This window comes from Crocuta crocuta, unplaced genomic scaffold, assembly GCF_008692635.1.
Source record: "Crocuta crocuta isolate KB4526 unplaced genomic scaffold, BGI_CrCroc_1.0 scaffold70, whole genome shotgun sequence".
Classification (NCBI taxonomy): Eukaryota; Metazoa; Chordata; class Mammalia; order Carnivora; family Hyaenidae; genus Crocuta; species Crocuta crocuta.
In genome coordinates, this window is record NW_027528417.1 from 18488158 (window position 1) to 18505769 (window position 17612).

General features: G+C 35.2%; 1 protein-coding gene across 4 annotated transcripts in view; it reads left to right on the forward strand.

The window, feature by feature from the left end:
• Positions 1–17612, forward strand: part of DCUN1D1 (defective in cullin neddylation 1 domain containing 1) — a 35196-nt gene that overhangs the window by 4184 nt on the left and 13400 nt on the right. For 3 of the 4 annotated variants that reach the window (XM_077754490.1, XM_077754492.1, XM_077754493.1), the window contains exons 2-4: positions 11071–11287; positions 12764–12977; positions 15172–15302. In XM_077754490.1, coding sequence (XP_077610616.1) covers positions 11071–11287; positions 12764–12977; positions 15172–15302 — 562 coding nt within the window. The remainder of the gene's footprint in view (positions 1–11070; positions 11288–12763; positions 12978–15171; positions 15303–17612) is intronic. The other variant, XM_077754491.1, reaches the window with a different exon arrangement.

The window sequence follows — 17612 nt, forward strand, 5'->3', positions numbered from 1 at the left end:
TCCCCCCTGCCCCGAAGGCTGGGCTTCCCCCTCCGCCCCGCCGGCGAGAAGGAAAGACTTTCGCGGCGCTCCTCTCCCTCCGCTCCCAGCTCCAACACCCCTTAAGTCTCCAGGCAGTTTCGCTTGGGGCGGGGTATTAGCCCTTTTCCTTTCTCCATCACCTCTTGATGCGTCCCATGCATTTGGAAAAGGAGAGTTTAACTGGCCAGTTGGTGGAGGTTATAGGCGCCTCTTCGCAGAGAACATGGGAAACCGCTGAGCTTGGGGGACGTGGGGGCGGGGGCGGGGAGTACGGAAGTGCAACCTGTTCTCGTTTCATGAAATTAGGAGAAACAGACTTGCTACCTTTTGAGCACAAGTTTTATTTGCTTGGGGTGGGAGGAGTAATTGTTTTATTATGCCAGTTAAAGACATTTGTAATTTTTAAGAAACAGTTTGTCAAGTTATTCCCCTCTTCTTCTTCTTTTTTTTTTTTTTTGTTTGGAAAAAACAAGGTCTTACAGCTTGAAATAGTAGTCAAGTTATCTTGTTTACCTTTTGGTAATCATGTGCCTAATTCTGTTAGGTTCTCTGTTTTTTTTAGAATTGAGGTTTGGCATTACTTGAGCATGAGTTGAATTCCATGCAGGTTACTGTATGAATTGACAGTAAAAATGATATTGTTGTCCTTTTGCCCATGGGGAACATAAAGGCCTCTTTGAGGAGGGCGTATGTTTGTGTCTGTGTTAAGGGAATGCCCCAGTATCTTTGCTTTTAGTTGGTCTTATTTCTGCTGAATGACACTTCTCTAGCCCCGTCCTCCAACTTGGCAGAATTTTGGTATCATGTACGGATATGTGGTTTAGTTTGTCATGTATTCAGTGTTAAGTTCCATGAAAATTTGCCATTTGTATTTGTAAGAAAACTTTGGCATCAAGTAAAGGTTAATGTTTAGATTGATACTGCAGTGTTGAAAGATCTACCGGGGCTTCTGAGCAGTTTCTAAAATTTTTAAAGTATTTTGAGGGTCACAGATGTTACTCCTGAACTTTCCAGATTCTTGGCATGTAGATGAGGAGTGAGTTTGAAGTAATGAAACACTGGTAAACACTCTATGAGAGCACTGACATGTGCTTTGTTCATAATAGCCTGTAAATCAGCATCATCCTCTGGAAACCTCTCTTGATAATGCTCATCACCTGTTCAGGAATTCAGTATTCATGTGGTTCATGCAAGAGTTCAGCTTGGATTGGAGCTTGTAAGCTTCTCTCCTTCTGTTAATATTAAATTAGCTAGTTTTGGAACTTAGCCATAATTCATCTAATTATACCACTAGCCGCAACGTATCACTAATTTAAGACACTTTCTGTGGCTGATCTCAGATCCTGTCACTAGAATTGTCTTGGTATACTCTTGTTAGTTAGAAACAAAATCACCATGTTCTCTAATAGAAGTTAGGCCATAAGAATTTTGTAGTTAAGAAATTTTTCATCATAAATTTATCTTATAATTGTGTCTTGATACAGATTTTGGGTTAATGGTATTTTTTCAGTGCATGTAGCTAGGCTTATTTCTAGAAGACCTATCGTCAGTTCTAGGGCAAGCTTAAATGATAGGATATCTGAAATATTTTGTATAAAAAATTGTTCAGTCAACTTACCTCACACATACATAGACCAAAAATAACTCCAAAACTAGACAATATTCTGTTACTCCTGAAAATATTTTAAAAAGTATTAAATAGTATTTAAGTATTAAAAAATATTTTTAAAATATTTTAAAAGTATTAAAAAGTATTCAAAATATCTAGGTTATTTTCTTATTTGTAAGATGACAGGACTGAATTTGATGATTTCTAAAGTTCTATTTAGCTAAAAGTTTTCATTCTAATTTTTATTAGATGTGTAAAAAGTATGTACTGTGTAGCCTACTAAATTTTTATAGATTCATGGCATCATAGTAGGAGTCTGAACTGGTTCCACAGAGCATCTATTTTACTCCTTTTCTCTTCTACAGAAGAAGAAATTGAGGACCAAGGAGGTTTTGATTTTTTTGTTTGTTTGTTGCAGAACTGAAACTTTTCTCCTGGCTTACTGTTTCCACCAGTATTTGTGGTATATGTGATCTTTTAACTGACATGAAATCTAGAGAAATTGTGAAAATTGGATTTGAAATTAAATTACATTATTCATTTAAGCAGAAGAAAACCCATGTGTTATTAATGAATATATTAAATAACAAAATTCAAATGGATGACTAATGATGTTAATTACAGTGCTTTTAATGGCTTTTTAAAATATGTGTGGACTTTGAAATTTAAGATTATACTTTCAACAAATACAGAGTTTATGAGTCCAAATGAATATAGCCCTGTTTAAGGTGTCTGTTTAGAACTTATTTCACATTCTTTTGCATAGGCACAAATAAAGTAAAGGAGGGCCTTAATTAATTTCAGTATTTATTAAAACACTATGTGCCAAGCACTCTTCCTGTAACTGTGTGTGTGTGTGTGTGTGTGTGTGTGTGTGTGTGTGTGTTCCTTCACTGAAAAAATGAAAATCCCTTCCCATGGTGAGGGCTACATTTTAGTAGGGAGACACAAATAATAAACATAGTATATGTTTTTCTTCTGTGTTAGAAGGTGTTAAATGCTATGGGAGAAAAGCAGTGTTAAGAAGGAGAATTGGAGGCAAAGGGATAGTGGTGTCTGCACCACTGATAAGGTGAGTTTTGAGCAGACGAGGAGATGAAGGATTAAGCCACGCAGAAATGTGGTAGAATTTGAGGAACAGTGGGACCAGTGTAGCTGGAGCGTTGTGTATGGGGAGAAAAGGGCGCTTTGGGCATTGGAGCCCGTGATGTCTGAGTGGGAAGGAGTGGAGATGGGCATGGTTGGGAATTGTAAGGATATTGGATTTTTACTCCAAGAGAAATGGGAAGCCACTGAGAAATTCTGAGTGGTATGGTAGACTTTATTTCTGTTCTCCCATAGTGTCCGATTACAATATTATAGTTACTTTTTAAAGCAACCCTTATTTTTTTTAAAACAACCCTTAAAAAAAAACAACCCCTTATTATAATTTTCTGTACCACGCAGCTTCTATGTAGAGGGTTTTGAATTGTTTAACATGATTGTTTCATAGTCAGTAAAAACTAGTTGACCATTGAGTTTACCTAAATATGCTAGTTAATAAAAACAACAAAACCTCTTCCATAAATTGCTTTCGAATGTGTTCTAGTACTTTGTACAGAGTTTAATAGCTACATGCAGAAAATTGGGCCTTTGGGGAGAAAGAAGGACATTAGCATTTATCGAGAACGTAGTTAGTATCTGCTAATCAGACAATTTACAGCTATTATTAATCTCCAGCCTATGAGGTGGGTATTGCTACCTCCTTTTAATGTATCTGGAAATGGAGGTTTACTGGTTCTAAGTGATTTGACCAAGGTAAAGATCTAGTATGTGGCAGAGCATGGTTTAGAAGCCTGGTCTCTGATTTACATACTTATTTAACCTTTTTTTTTTTTTTTTAAACCCAGCAGGCTCTCTTTCAGTATAGGTGTGGAATTTTTGATTAGTTTCATTCTTGTTTCTTCCTTACCATATTTTGTAGTGACCTAGTTGTTTCTAATTCAAATGAAATGATCTGATGTAAACATTTAACTAATTGAAAAATTAATGCTCTTTGGTACATATAGTAAAAAAGTTGAAAGTAAAATGAACTCTCGTGGTGGTGGTTTTTAGGTTTTAAAAAAGCTGAGCTTATTTCAGTCAAGTGGCTGTTTCCATTATGGCCTCATAAGTTGGGTCAAGCATAATGAAAATCTGTGAGAAAGCTCTCTCTTAAATTTCAGTGTGTGGTATTCAAGTTGTGATAGTATTAGCCATGACATTTGATGAAGAGAAATAGTTCCAAATAGGATTCAGTTGCTTTGTGGACACAAATAAGCTCTTGAATAACCTGCTGACTATCTAGTTTACCTAGTCATTTTAGGTGTACACACCCCACCTAAGAAAAAGCAAAAACAGACGGAAAATGCCACTAAAGCATTTTTCATCACTTTATTGAATCCATTTTTATATAGGTGGTACCTAATCACTAACTGTGCTTAGATACCTTGTTTGTATTGTAAAACTTTAAGAGAGATTTACTTTTAAAGAGTTCTTTTTTGAAGAATTCTGTTGCATTATACTTTTGAATCCCTCAACACTGAACATGGTGTTCAGCAGCAGAGATGAATTGCTGAAGTTCATGGCCCATATCTTTGTTATATTAGGGTATTTTCAGTAAACATTTAGAGTGCTCATTTATTATTCATAGGATTCTAATATTTTTGGATTTAGGATTTGAATAGATACCAGATCTAGGTTTTTCTAATCTAGAATTAGGAGATTTCATCTTTCAAGGATCATTTATTCTTTTTATGAAACAAATATCACATGACTTTTTAACGCTAGTCATTATTTTAAGTTATTTATGGAACTTTAAAAATATTATTTAATTCTCTTTTTTTTTCTTTGTGCTTGAGTAATCTTTTTGTTAATTTGAGATTTCTTTAGAGAAGTTTATGGAGAGGAGAACTAAGTTTAAATTAGCTACCTTGACTGCTTGTTAGAAATTCAAGTAATAAGATTGGGAGAATTAATTGAAATATGATGGCTAACACAAGTATTTTAAGGACGTTATTTCAATCCTGTTATAGATAATCAGGATTTGACAAAAATAACTTTTTAACACTCAAAACAGTCTTGCTAAAATCAAAACATTCCATTTACTGTGGAAGTCATCTTTTGAATGATCTAATAATTACTAGGGAGGGGAGGAGAAAATCCTTTAAATTTATATCAACAGAATGCTTTTTTATATATTAAAAAATTTTTTTTTAAATTTTAAGTAGGCTCTTCACTCACTGTGGGGCTTGAACTCAAAACCCTGAGATCAAGAGTTGCATGCTTTACCGACTGAGCTAACTAGGAAGCCCCCAGAATACTTTTTAAAAACTCTGAGGAAAATCATAGGAACCAAACAAAATTTGGCAACATACAACACCAGTTTTAATCTTACAAATGTACTTTCTGAAATGTTTTTTTGCAGTGAATTGCTATTATATTAAAGAAACATCATTGACTATAGTAATTACTTAGTGTAGTATATCAGTTATTCCACATTCAATTTAGTATTGGTATAACACCTCTTAAAGAAGAGTTTAATTGTCATTGAAAGTACAGGAAGGTTTATGGATGATGAATGGTAAAAGGCATAGGCCTAACCATAAAAAGTTATTCTAAACTGCAGATTATAATTTAAAATAATACTGTTTTTTGTTTTGCTGTTTTGGTTTGAAATTGTACACATTTGCTTATATTTTGGGAGCATAACTTTTATATGTATTTGTATTTTCTCTGGGTTTCAAGCATTGTCATTGGAAAAGGAAATCCTGACCTTCATTGCCCCCCTCCCCNTTTGGACATTGAAAGCTGTAGATTATGGTTATCTTTAAAAATAGACTATGACATGACAATAAACACTTTTTTCTTCCTGTTGAATTACTTTTTTAAAAAAATTACTTTTCTTAAAAAATAACACCCTCCCTCTTCTCTTCTCTCTCTCCTTAAAAACTCTAAAAGGGAAGTTCCATCCCTGAATTAGCCTTTTAGTTAGGTTGTAAGGGAATGCTTAATGGGCAGGTTTTCAGACAGAATGCAAACTGTTTACATTAGAATGGGGAAAGGTCAATTGATTACTTACTTAACTTTTCCATAAAAATAGGTGAAGAAATGTAGCTCAGAATTCTCTTCCTGCTTGTAGTTCACACATAATTAGTCAGTAGTTGCGCTTTTGCCATTTTGTTTTCTCTTTCACTTGATGATAATATAAAATAAATGGAAAGACTGCAAGCCTTGAACCTAGTAGGCACCATGGCTCTGCTCCTTTTTGTAGAAATCTGTCCTTAGATAAATTGAACTCCGAGGTTTAGTTTTCTCTTTGGTAAAATGGAATCAGTGAGAACCACCTTGAGGGATTGTTAATAATTTAAATACCTAGCACAGTGTTGGCACACAGTAGGAGCTCAAATGTTAGTTGCTAGTTTTTTGATTATGGTTATTCATATTTTACTATTTGCATAAACTTATTTTTTTCTCTGGAGTATTCTTTCCTTCATGGACTTGGAAGGAGTCCTTACTGGCTGCCAGGTACAGTTCTAAGAGTTTAGCCTGAATTTCTGTAATCTTCACACCCTGTTTACAGATGAGGAAATTGAAGCACACAGAGATTAAGTAATTTTCCCAAAGTCACACAGCAATTAAGAGGCATAGGTGGGATTAAAATCCTGCCAATCTGGTTTGAGAGTCTGCACTACTCTACACTAATCGTATATTGCCTCTCTGTGCAGGTAGAGGGGAAGAGAATTTCTAGCTTCTCCTACCTAGATTCTTAGTCTGGCTTTCCTGCAGAACTTTGCCCCTAGGTGAAAGTCTTCTCCAGGAGTGGGTAGTCTCATAAATTGATTTTTTCCTTGCGCTTTTGACTTCAGACCTATAATTTTATGGGAAAGCTTTCTATAGATGAGTGGTTTGGGATATTGGTAATGTTTGGTTATATCTCCTGAATATTATTTATCATATATGGAAGTTATGGTTTTTCTGGACCTAAACTAGCTCTTCTAAGTTTCAGGTGAAGTTAAACTGTTAATCACATGGTAAAGCCATGAGAATCTATACAGAGCTGTTAGTGAGAACTATGGGTGATCATTACAGTGTTTTGATTTTGATTTTTTTATTAAAAAATTTTTTAATGTTTTATTTCAGAGAGAGAGAGAGAGAGAGAGCGTGAGCAGGGGAGGGTCAGAGAGAGAGGGTGACACAGAATCCGAAGCAGCCCCCAGGCTCTGAGCTAGCTGTCAGCACAGACCCCGATGCGGGGCTCGAACCCACAAATCGTGAGATCATGACCTGTGCTGAAATGGTACGCTTAACCGATGGAGCCACCCAGGCGCCCCAGTGTTTTGATTTTTAAAATATGGCCTTTTGTGAACTGGATTCATCAAATCCTGAGAGAACTAGAATTGAGTTAGAAAATTAATTCCTTTAAAATATAAAGACCTCTTGGTATCTTTCTTTTCTGAGTTCAGACTGAATTTGAAACTTGAGGGTGAGAAGATGAAAGTTCGGAATAGTAGAAATAAGTATATCTTAATTTTTTTGCTTAAAAATATTGCTTATTAAAAGTTATTTTCATTTTGGGGTGCCTGGGTGGCTCAGTAGGTTAAGCGTCCGACTTCAGCTCAGNTTACATATTCATTATTTTTATTCATGGAAATACTTAAGAGGAATTTCTTAACATTATGATCATTGTTATTTTTATTGTAGAGCATTTTTTAAATATTTATTTTTGAGAGAGAGAGACAGAGCATGAGTGGGAGAGGAGCAGAGAGAGAGGGAGATACAGAATCTGAAGCAGGCCCCAGGCTCTGAGCTGTCAGCACAGAGCCTGACATGGGGCTCCAACTCAAAACCACAAGATTATGACCTGAGCTGAAGTTGGAGCTCAATTAATTGACTGAGCCACCCAGGCGCCTCTATTGTAGAGCCTTTTTAAGTCTCCTTCTATCGCAATAGACTTTATAGAATCAGTGGCAAAATGTACTTGACTACATAATACTTGGCCACATTCATAGTATTTGGATTTATTTTTTTCCAGATAAACTTATTTTAAATGTGATTCATAAGTTCCTTAAAACATTTTTTCATAAATTGAAAAAAATTGCAGACATGTGCTAGATTTAAGTATAAACAATATGTGTTCATTACCAGATTTTTTAATTTTGGAAAGATGAGGAAATAAGTGTTTTTTACTGTCCAGATTATAGTAGCATTTCTAACTTTGGTAACCATATGCAATTGTAATTAGCTTTCTGTTAACAAAAGACAACACTTCTTTTTTTTTCCGTTCCCCTTTCTCTCCCCCCGCTGCTAGAAATAAAAATAATCAGACTATATCCTATATTTCATTTTACAAATTTCAATCCTGAATTTCCTTGAAAATCTGACAATATTTAGATAGTTTTCACAGTTACTGAAGTGTTGTATTGTCTAATCTTATTTAATTATCTAGTGTGTTCCTTTTAAATAAATCTTAAAGTGAATGACATATACTTATTTGAGTGCTGAATCATTGTAGTTGTCACATGTTTTTGCTCTTAGGAAGATCCTCACTGTATTTGTAGTAGAAATAGAGAAAATCCCATCTGTCTTTTTCTTCTACTTCAGTTTTCTGTCCACCCTCTTATCCCCTATAAAATAATTTTTTTTGTTGGCTAAATACCCATTTTCTCTTCCTTAAGTTGATAGAAATTTAAACCTTTGATGCCATACTCTTGTCATTCAGAAGACTTCGCCTGGTACCCCCATGTAGCCTGGGAAAAGAAGTAGGAGTGTGAAAGGTCTCCTAGAGACTTGGGGAAGGAGTGTCTCTATGTAGTACACCCCAGCTTTATTCTAGGACAGCCTTTGAGACTACAGAGTTGAGTGGATCTTCCCTAGTAGGGAAACACATGGTTAAGTTTGATTCTGGGCACAGGGAACTGAGAGAAAAATGCGAAGAGTGCGTTATAAGTACAAGACTTTGCAGCGATGGAATTGCTTAGTACTTCTTGGCCTATCACGAACCCATCCTTTCGGTTCTGCACCAGGTATCATTCATTAGCCTTTATGGTGTTGGAAGTGGGTAGCTGCAGCCCTTTTTCTTAAAATGTATTGATATTGCCCCATGTACTAGAAATTTTAAGCCAGTTAAAGTAGTTTAATTTACATATATAGGCATAATTTATTACATATACCTTTTTCAAATAAGATATGGAGTTAAAGAATTCATTTGTATAATATTGTTACTAGTTTGTGTGGGTAAGATGATTTTTTTATCTTTGTTCTTCCAGTTTTCTAATATCTGGCACTGTGGCAGGAGGTCATTATAGGCTGAACAGTTTTTTTTGGCTTGCAGAAGTGACTTAAGCTATAGTTCTCCTTGCTCTCTTCAACAAAAATGGTTCAAGTTTCAGAGAGCAGAACACTGGATTTAATACTGTATGATGAAACCCCAAGTAATCCTGATTATTTTTCTGCCTCCAGTTTTTAGGAGAATGGGAAAAAGTTAATACAGAGAAGTTAATTCAGGCTTAATTAAAAAGTAATTTCCCGATGTGGCTTGTGTACTTCAAGGTTAATTTCCCAACACTTTGTACAACATTAAACAGTGGTCACTGATGGGCAATCATAGTGACTGTCAGATGCTTCCCTTTTCTTCAAAGGAGGATTAAAACATATGTCAGTTTACTATATCTCTCAAGGAAAAAAGGTATAATAATTTAAAAAACAGTTTTTAATAACAAAGGTTGAAATCAAAATGGTTTCCTATAAGACTAGTATCTTGACATTTGATTTCATTGTGGGTTTGTTGCAATTGAATAATAAATCATGAAGAGATATTTTTCAAAAGTGAAGAACCCTAGACACCTGAGAAATGTGTTGTGTAATGTGGTACGAATTATCTGGTCTCCAAAGGCGGCAGAATTATTAGTAAAGTAACAGGAAGTTAGTGAATTTGTAGTTTCTCAACTTTAATGGAGAACAAAGGTTGAAATTTTATCCTAAACAATAATGTAGTTACAGAGAGAGAAGAGTGTGGCTGACAAATTAGACTCCAGGGCATAAACAGTTTTAATACTGTACGACATAGGGTTGTTTTTCATATTTGATTTTTACATATTCTTATTTTTACTCTGTAATAGGTGGAAATATTTATTTTTTTGGTAGTCTTTTTCTTGAAAATCTCAAAGCATGCAGTGTGGTTTATGGAAAGATTACCAAGGCTCCAATTCATGAGATCTTTCTTTTCATGCCCCATTTCTACTAATAACCTGGGTGATTTTTGAACAAATTCCTTAACTTTCTGGGTTTTTTCTCTCATCTGTACAATCAGGGGATTGAGGTTTGTGATCCATCAGTTTTGGCTAGATCAAAGATGCTGGGGTTCTCAGATGTGATGCTTCATCCACAAAACAGTTTCTGTCTATTAATGTGTGTCCTACTCATGTGCTTTTTTTCCCCTTACAGTAGTAGCTTGGCAGGAACCCAAGTATTTTGCTGAGAGATGGTGTTAAGGAGTTGGTGGGGGGAGAATTTTATAGTGGGGAGGCTAAAATTGCACAGTAGACTAAATTGGGTGGGAAGGGAGGGCGAACATGGTTCTTGATACTGGGAGAGTAGAGGGTCTAATCGCCCTGTTTTATTTTGCTTAGGGTTCAGGTCAGATGAGAAATGAATCTGTGTCACCATAAGGCAAGTGAGAAGAGGCTATTACAGCAGAGAGGCTATTTGGAGAGTGCCTCTGCTAGGCTCAGGCGGAAGGAAAGTGGTGATTCTTTCAGGGGAGAAAAGGAAGAATTCTATTAAAAATTACTTTGGAAGGATCCAGGGTACTTGTTCATATTTCACTGCTTTCTGTTTGAATGCAAATATGAGGAAATTCTCTTGATAATTATCTTGGTTCCTGAACACCACTGGGAGAAATGTAGGGTACTCATATTTCATTGCTTTTTCACATTTGGTAAAAATAGCAAGAAAACAGGGGGGTGGGGTTGGGAGAATTGTACCCTCTATCCTTTATAATGGGTTTTAGGACTGCAGCTAACACCTGTTAATCTCATTGTTCCCCAGGGTCATTGACTGTTCTGGCTGGCTAGATAATGTCACTTTCTTCCTCAACCCTCCTTATGTATCCTTTTAGAGCTTTGTGCTTGGTCAAGGTTGTGAGAGTAGTTGTACTTCCTTCTAGAGCCTTTATATATATATATACCTTTAGGAGAAATGCAAGGTGATTGAATTTCCTTTACCTTTTAATTTTTTTCTGTAAAATAATTCCAAATTTTGTGTTTCACATTAAAAAATTGTATTTTTGATCAAAAATAAGTCTCAAAATATTTTAATATTTTATGAGGGAATGTGTTGCCAAGAATGATTGGTCAGCCATATAGAAATATTTAGTCATCCATGATTTTATGTAGTTTCAATTTATTTTCTGGTTTTGATAGAACAAGTTGAAATCATCGCAGAAGGATAAAGTTCGTCAGTTTATGATCTTCACACAATCTAGTGAAAAAACAGCAGTAAGTTGTCTGTCTCAAAATGACTGGAAGTTAGATGTTGCAACAGACAATTTTTTCCAAAATCCTGAACTTTATATACGAGAGAGTGTAAAAGGATCATTGGACAGGAAGAAGTTAGAACAACTATACAATAGATACAAAGGTGAGTGGTTATGACTGAACATTTTGAACCAGGTTTTCCACAGTTGAGTGCTTCTGGCGAGAAATCAGACATACGTAGAACATAAATTGGGTGGATGTGTCCTACAGAGCTCTGTAGATCTGGAATTACTTCCAGAGATCTGAGAGAAATTATTTTCTTTTCACTAAAATTTCTTTTTAGCCTCTTTATTTCATCTTCCCTCATCCTCCCTTTTTTTCACCCCCATGATTCATTTTGAAAATAGTGACTGGGGGCCTGGATTTTTCCCCACATTTTCATAAAACTCAGCTGAACCGATTTTAAGAAAACACGCATAATAATTTTAACATCCTTTGAAGAATTATATTCACTTTTAAAAAATTAAACAACATATAATAATAGATGAATAAAGAAAAAGTTAATAGTTTCTCCCTCTTTATTTTCCTCAGGGAACCAATATTTAATAGCCTGGTGTAGGTCCTTCTTTATCTTTTATCTTTATGCAGAAATATATGTACAGTTTATTTCAAAAATTTTCCAAAAGTGAGATTACGTTTTATCCTTAACTCATCCCCAAATGTCAAAAGCTAGTGTTTTTATTCCTAGAGATGTTAGCAAATCACATACAACCACGCACTGTATGAGTGCCTCTTTCTTCTTTTATTACATTTAAAAGTTTTGCTGTCTGATGAGTAAATACTGATAATTGAGTTTTTTCTTCAGTTTGAACAACAGATGTTTGTATTGTTGAGATTGGAAGTGAATTGCAGAATTCATAGTTTTTCTGATTTTCTCTTAAATGATTGTCATAGTAAAATGAACTTTGCTTTAAGAAAACGAAATTCTGGGGGCGCCTCGGTGGCTTAGTCGGTTAAGCGTCCGACTTTCGCTTAGGTCATGATCTCGCGGTTCGTGGGTTCGAGCCCCGCGTCGGGCTCTGTGCTGACTGCCAGCTCAGAGCCTGGAGCCNTACCAAGCGAGCAGGAGAGGGGCAGTGGGAGAGGGAGACACAGAATCCGAAGCAGGCCCCGTTCTGTCAGCACAGAGCCTGATGCAGGGCTCGAACCCATGAACCATGAAATTATGACTTGAGCTGAGACCAAGAGTCAGATGCTTAACTGACTGAACCACCCAGGCACCCCCATAAAAGTATTAATTTAGAATGCCTACTTAAACAAAATATAGATAAATTCAGAAAAAAAAATCCTTTTTTCCTGTATTGGAGCATCTGATTTTCTGAATGTGTGTGAGTATGGGACATTTTTTCACATGAATAAATGGAACTTTTAAATATCAAGTGCTCATCTGTGTGTGTGTGTGTGTGTGTGTGTGTGTGTGTGTGTGTCCTTCCTCCTGTTCATCTTAGGACTGCTATTTAAGGAACAAACTGGCTTTAAATATTATAGGGGGGAATATCTGTTAGAATATTACCATTTCATATTGCTGATCTATGGTGATCATTTTTTTAATGGAGTAAAAAGCATTATTTTTTTCTAGTTTTAGGTATAACACTAATTTACTATTGCACTGCTATTTTTAAAGATCCTCAAGATGAAAATAAAATTGGAATAGATGGTATACAGCAGTTCTGTGATGACCTGGCACTCGATCCAGCCAGCATTAGTGTGTTGATCATTGCGTGGAAGTTCAGGGCAGCAACACAGTGTGAGTTTTCCAAACAGGAGTTCATGGATGGCATGACAGAGTTAGGGTGAGTATATAATTACCACAGGAAATTAGGTATATTACTGTGAGAATTACTATGTAGAACTGAATTGTGTTATGAATTTTAAAGGTCAGTTTTAAAATTTGCCAGCCTACAAACATTGGCATAAATATGCTAGTTCCTTCCGATGTTTTACAGTTTTCTGGGTTTGTCAAGTTATCTGTGTAGTTCAGCCTGTTCCATTTGCATTATACTTTTATCATTTGTTTCTGAGGGGGAGTTTCATTAGTATTAAATTGCTATGCTTTAATATTTAACATGGATAAGTGAAATGAGCAAGCTATAATTTATTTCTTAATGTGAGGTTCTGTGAACTCTGAATTTATAAACAAACTCCTAGAATCTTGGAAGTTACTAATCATTTTTTGTTTTACTTATACCTTGACAGCTGATTAGCTAAGTGTTGGGATAAATAAATTAAAAAGTCGTGGGTAGAGATCTTACTTATGGCATCTAGTTGTCTATATTTAATGAGAATATGAAAAAGTATTCAGTCTATGGATAAGTAACAGGCTGCCTTTTCTGTTTTTAGTGGATGATGAGTAATAATGGCTAACATTTGTTGGACATTCATTTTTATTTTAGGAACTGTGCTAAGTATTTCACTTAACCTCTTCACAACAACTTTGTGAGATAAGTATTTATATACCTATTTTAGAGATGAGGAAAGTGAGGTACAGAGAAATTATAGAATTAGGTAGGATTAGAGTCAGGATTTGAACCCAGGCATTCTGATTCATGAGCCTGAAGGACATTGTAATCAGTCAGGGTCCAGACAGCACAAAAACCATGCCAGTAATTTGAACAGGAGACAATTTTTTAAATCACTGCATTTTGTAAAAGGGGTAAAAAACAAATTCAAAGGTGTAACAGCGGTGGCAGTTGAGGAAGCTGCCATCATCCTTGTGGCTGAGGGAAGTGAACAAGGAAGGAACCTAGAAATCCCTGCACAGCTGAGATTCAGACCTCAAGAGGAGAGGGTGTGGCTGCTGCAGGAACATGGTGCCTGTGATGCTTGCTTGGCCTGCCACCGTGGTAGAGAAGAAACTGGCTAGAGGCCACTTCAGAGCCTTGTGAGTCGCCACCATTGGTGAACACTGCTGGGAGCTCCTAGCACACACAAACCCTTGCTCTGCAGAAAACAAACAAACTAGGATAGGAAAACTTCCTTCTTCTTCTTCTTCTTCCATCCTTTCATCGCCCTCTATCGGTAGAACCTAACACTGAGCCAGCTTCAAGAGAAACTGTCTCATGATTAGTACATTAGACTATCTGCATCATGAAATAGGGCCAAGAAGGGTAGGCTTAAGGCTGAGGAGCAATAAATTAATAACTGGTCTAGAATGTGTTCTACATCCCAAGCCAGTACTACCCTGAACTTGCTGGAATTTTCTCTGCTAAGATAGGTTTCATTAGAACTCACTTCTTTTCCATTTGAAACTGAATTCATATAAAATGTAACGAACTTGCAATCGGAATTGTCATCTACAGTCTAATGAGCTGGAAGGTGTTCTGAAAAACATAGAAGGGAAATACAAGAAGAAATGATTAGAAGAGGGATGGAATGATGGGTTGGTGGAATCTATACAAATTGAATTTTGCTTTCAAGCGATTTTGTGGAAAATAAGACGGGTACATAGACCCTTTCAATTCCTTGGAAGTTGACTGCAAGTGTAGAAAAAGCTTAATACTGATTTGAGATAACCAATTGGAAATGGTGGGGGCTCAGCTGATATTTACTGTTATACTTTGTATAACAACACATTTCCAAGGGGAAGTGCTTCCTCACCTAAGCAAGAGACAGTGCTTTCAGTTAGTTCTAGAGCTAGACTCTTGTTACCATGTAAGGAATATCCACTGCAGTTTAATCTAGTGATTGTTATGGCGATTATCATACATTCTCATTTGTTCAATGCAGCTGACTTCTGTAGTTTGGATAGTCCAGTGAATTACATAATCAATTTCTTTTAAAAATAGTAATTCTGACGTTTAATCACTCCAGACCTATTTTTCCTCTAGCTAATAACCCCATTCTTGTTTATGTAATGTAAAAGGATGAAATTTCAACTAACTGATATTTTTAAAAGTTCTACGAAATATAAGCTGTCATAGGAATAAATTTAATCCTTAATTTATAGTGAAAAAGCTTATCTTTTATACACTTGATTTTACAACATAGGTGTGACAGCATAGAAAAACTAAAGGCCCAGATACCCAAGATGGAACAAGAATTGAAAGAACCAGGACGATTTAAGGATTTTTACCAGTTTACCTTCAATTTTGCAAAGAATCCAGGACAAAAAGGATTAGGTAAGAATTTTTTTAAATTATATTTGGTGCCTCAAATATGTTGTTGGTGTCACTTTTGTTTTGTGATAGAAAGTTTTGTGTTTTGAGCACAAAGTCATCATGAAAATACCAATTATTGGAAAACAGTGAGAAATAATGAACTTCTAGTTAATGAGAAAATATCATGCACATTCAATAATAATGTTACCCTGGATACTATATCTGAACTACTGATTTTGTTTTTTTAAGAAATACAGTATAGAAAACAGTTGTTAAAATTCTGACGTACGTGTATACATTTATTTATATAATGTATTATCTAGAAGATCTTATAGGATCATAAGTTATTTCACTGTTGATCTGTAGAAATAGCACTGTAAGATTTCTGAGTCATAGAATGCCAGAGAAATCTATTCTTTTTGGTTATGATTTATTTAGAAGCTATAAGAAAGAATAAAAGTGATGATTATCATTTATAAACTTATCCAGAAATCTTATCTGTAATCTTCCACTATTAACAGTTTAGGTAAATCAATTTATGCTGTATGTAATATCCATACACTTGCTTTGGGGATGGCTAGGGGGTATGGAAGTAAAAGCTACGGTGTAATTTGCAGTTTACCTAGAAAGATTTGATGATAGCAAGTAATACACAATAATAAATGTGTGTGAGAGCATTTTAGATAAAAGGAGACATGAGTAAAAGGAAGAATGGTTGGGAAGTGCTTCCTGGGCAAGATGGGATGTAAACTAAAGGATATGGTATTTGGCTAGGCAAGGGAAGATAAAGAGGGACAGTTAAGAATGAATGTCTCAAACTTGAGAAATAAGCTTGGCTTCTTTGTAGAAGAAATACTGATGTGATGTTAGTGGGAATGCTCATTTGGAGATTAAGTTGGTGAGATGTAGTAAGGTTCGATAACCACAGCCTTCTTTTATAAACAGGACAGAAATGTTTAAATTGGAATTTGTGGGCAATGAGAATGCACTGAAGATTTTGATGATGATGACAGTATCTTCTATTTAATGTGTAGTTGCAGTGTGCTACGTACACAGGCTGCTTCATTTCATGTTTAATGGTTTTATGAGTTATTTGTTCTTTCATTCAGTAATTCATCACCTGCCATGTGCCTGCCAGGTACATACTAATAGAGTGTGAGCCTTTTTTATACTTATTTTACAGATGAGGAAACAGGCACAGGAAGGTTAAACAACTTAACCAGTGATGGAAGTGAGTTTGGTTTTGATTTTGAAGATACAGTAGTTAGGCTAATAGGGGCCTCTTGTACTAATTCATTTTTATATTTTAAATTAGAGGGGAAAAAGCATTGAGAAAAGGGATTATACTGAGGAAGTGGTTGAAAGCTAGCAAAGAAAGGATAAATGTGCAACATTAGTATTGGAGAATTAGCCTGAAGAGTGACTGAACATGATTAAATTGAAAATTTACAAAATATCTGTAAAGCAAAATTACAAATAATGAAGCCTCCTTTCCAACTGATTGATCAATTAAGGTTGGATTTTCTTCTTGGAGGAAAATCCCTCATTTTAGAGGCAAAATAAGCTGGGATGGATGATCCGTAGGGTTAGTTTCTTTACTATCTGTGACTGTTAATTAACTGGGCTATTTTTTCCCAGTTTCCTCCTTCTTTCCCACAAATAAAAACTGATTAAAGTTTTTGAATTTACATGTATGCACTAAAATATTATTTTTATTGTGTTTAGAAAGGTAGCATAGTATTTTTTTAAGTTTAAACAAAATGTTACAAATATAAAATGTTGGTTTAAAGGGCTGAATCTGTTTCTTTAGTTATATCCCCTGTCCCTTATTGGAGCACAAAATTAACGAGATTTTGGGGTGACTGTGGTTTTGGTATTGAATCTTAGGTTTCATTATATGTGGTAAAAAGCAAACAATTTTTATTTGATATTGGATATATTAATATGGTAAATTGGAATTTTGGATTATAGGGAAAATTGCAAAAAAGACTATACAGAATTAGATTTAAAAACTTATTTTATTATCCAATAAGTATTGAGCTTAAGAAAATTATAATATTGTTTAATGGATATGGAGTTTCCATTCTGCAGAAAAGAGTCCCAGAAATTGGTTGCACAACAGTGTGAATGCACTCCTGAAACATATACTTAGAAATGGTTGAGATGGCAAATTTTATGTGTATTTAACCACACAGAATTAGAGGAAAAAAATCTATATATATATATTATTATATATTATTATATATATGTATATTTTTATATGTATATACATATATATGTATATAATGTATATACATTATATATATGTATATAAAACACAGAGTGAGTACA